Source organism: Montipora foliosa, chromosome 3 (genome assembly GCF_036669935.1).
Source record: "Montipora foliosa isolate CH-2021 chromosome 3, ASM3666993v2, whole genome shotgun sequence".
Taxonomy (NCBI): Eukaryota; Metazoa; Cnidaria; class Anthozoa; order Scleractinia; family Acroporidae; genus Montipora; species Montipora foliosa.
In genome coordinates, this window is record NC_090871.1 from 28128290 (window position 1) to 28130789 (window position 2500).

General features: G+C 37.4%; 1 protein-coding gene across 1 annotated transcript in view; it reads right to left on the reverse strand.

Moving 5' to 3' along the window:
- The window catches only part of LOC137997239 (EEF1A lysine methyltransferase 4-like), a 3945-nt gene that overhangs the window by 520 nt on the left and 925 nt on the right, over nucleotides 1-2500 (reverse strand). The window contains exon 2 of the mRNA XM_068843111.1: nucleotides 1-542. This exon is cut by the window's left edge and continues 520 nt beyond it. Coding sequence (XP_068699212.1) covers nucleotides 231-542 — 312 coding nt within the window. The 3' untranslated portion in view covers nucleotides 1-230. The remainder of the gene's footprint in view (nucleotides 543-2500) is intronic.

Here is a 2500-nt window from a genome sequence, read left to right on the forward strand (position 1 = left end):
TTCTGAGTCTAATCCCCAATCTGTTTCTGAGTTTTTCCATTAGTAACGTCCAAGTAAAAAAGTTTCCAAATAATTTACTAACAGTGTACATGTATATTTGTACTGTGTCTTGTTATATTGCCAACAGTTTTTGGAATGATAAATCCAGAAATACAACAGGGATGGGCATTAGTGCCTTACCAGAGAACTGTTACATACAGTACAGCACTTTCACTCCAAAGTACTGTATGCTATAAAGTTATATTACACAAAAACTCTTCATTGTCTTCTGGTGTAAACTGCTCTGGCAAGGTCACATTTCTCCCCTTGCAGTCCTTAGCATGCTTCCTCCTACTTTCCACACGCATTTCCAGCAACTTGTCATCCACACTTAGTTGCTGGCCCTTTTCCATCACATAGAAGAAAAAATGAAATGACTCTCCAAATGTACTTGTGGAAATTGACCAGCCATACTGTGACTTGGCCAAAAGTGGCTTCCTGAAATGCGGCTGGGAAAATGTGATGGAAATGAAGCGTCCTCCTGTTGTAAGGATCTGGGAAACCTAACAAGAAAAACTTTAATTTGTTATTTAACTGCTGAGGTTCCAACCTACCTCTGTTGACCAAAATAATTATCCCTTTCCCATCCATGGAATATTAGTTTTTGCAATATTGTAAATGATTGGAACCCAGGAGTCGTATCGTAATTACAGTGAAGTACAGTGTACAATTGTCCAGGTGATTGTGGTCTTGAGAAGGACTGTTTATGATCACATTTACTGACCTTTCGACAACCTGAACAGAAGTCATTTTTGGAGTCAAGTGATTTGTGTAACATCAGTAGTTTAATGCTATGAAAACGCTGATCAGTGATTGGTGTATTTTGATCTGTGCGTGTCGATCCATTTTGAATCTGAAGATCACCTCTGCTCAGGTTATCAAAACATCAAGCAATGCCATCCTAAACAGCCCTGCCTATACACAAAGGAGGACTACACTCAACCGGATGATCGTACTTCTCTTAATTTTTGCAGCAAATGCCTATGAAATTATTGCTGTCTCTAAAGCAGAATTTTAAACCTTGGCCCAGAAATCCACAGACAATCCCTGTTATCATAAAACTACAAAGTATATGCTCCTTGATCACTTCTTTTATTTTCACAGAACATCAACAGAGTTGAAGTTTCAGAAGGCAGTGTTTTCGATAAGTACTGACAGCTGACAAAAAGCGTTGGCTACTATTTTTCCCTAAATTGAAGTAATTCAAGTCAGATTCTTTCAACCTAAGATTAAGGTTAATTTTGACGGTGACAATAGTCACTTGCTCTTCACTGATTGGTTGACTCAGTCTTGGTTATCGGCTCATATACTGTACGACCTCATGTGGGAACTGATTACCGTAGTTATTCGGTTATAAGGCGCACTTGGTTATAAGACGCACCCCAAACTTAGCAATTTAATCAAGCTAAGTTCTCAAACTGAAAATTACGCAAAAATACTCGGTTATAAGACGCACCAACAATTTGAGAGTTATAAAAAGGATGTGATGAATTCAAGAACAATTATCCTTTCACAATTGGCATGCGAACTCTTTTTGTTAACATAAACAAAGTGAAAAAGTTGCGCATTTAATGGTACGTGAAAACAAAAGCTAAAAGTTGACACCTGAAATGATAAACATACAACGCATACACTTTTATTTGAACCTTCCGACTTAATAAATACATGTAGTTAGAGTTCAGACTTCAGACTTCAAGCGAAAGCGAACGGCGAAAAACTCCCACCGAAAGTCATAAATTCAAAGGTGTTCGACAGCTGAATATCAACAAGCCACCAAGGATGCAAATTTCAGTGCACAAGAAAGGCTGGATGAACGAAGAAGGTTTGTTTTATCTCCATACTGTTTGTTCAGAGAAAAACTTTTCATGCGAGCGACAAACATGATTCTCGGAATTCGAAACAAGGTTGGTATCACGTTACTGAGCATGTGTTTTTAAGCATGTATGCAAATTTCCATTTGTTTGCTTTTCTCTTGAAGTCATTTAGTGTTCTAAAGGTCTCTAAAAGCACTATTCTTTTTTTAACTGACAACTAGTGTCCTTTTCTTGTGTTTTTTAAACTGCAAGTTCTTCTCAAATTGTGATCTTAAGATTTTGTTGTGCGAAAATACTTGTCTATAAGACGCACCCCAATTTTAGCACTAACTTGCCACCCAAAGACAGATTTTTCTTGAAAAAAACCATGCGCTTTATAATCGAATAACTACAGTACATCAAGTCTTGCCAAACTGACAGAAACATCTCTGCAGGAAGCAAAATTTCCCAGGACACAACATCTGACATGTTTACTACTGTAAAACAATAATTATTATTCCATTCACCTTTGCTGGATATGAGACTGTTTGTAGCCAACTTGATGCTACATGCCTCATTCCCTATTTACCATCTCACATCCAACATGCACTCATGGAATAATTGTCAAATTTTTATCAAAACCCCTGGAAGGATACATGTACATGTAG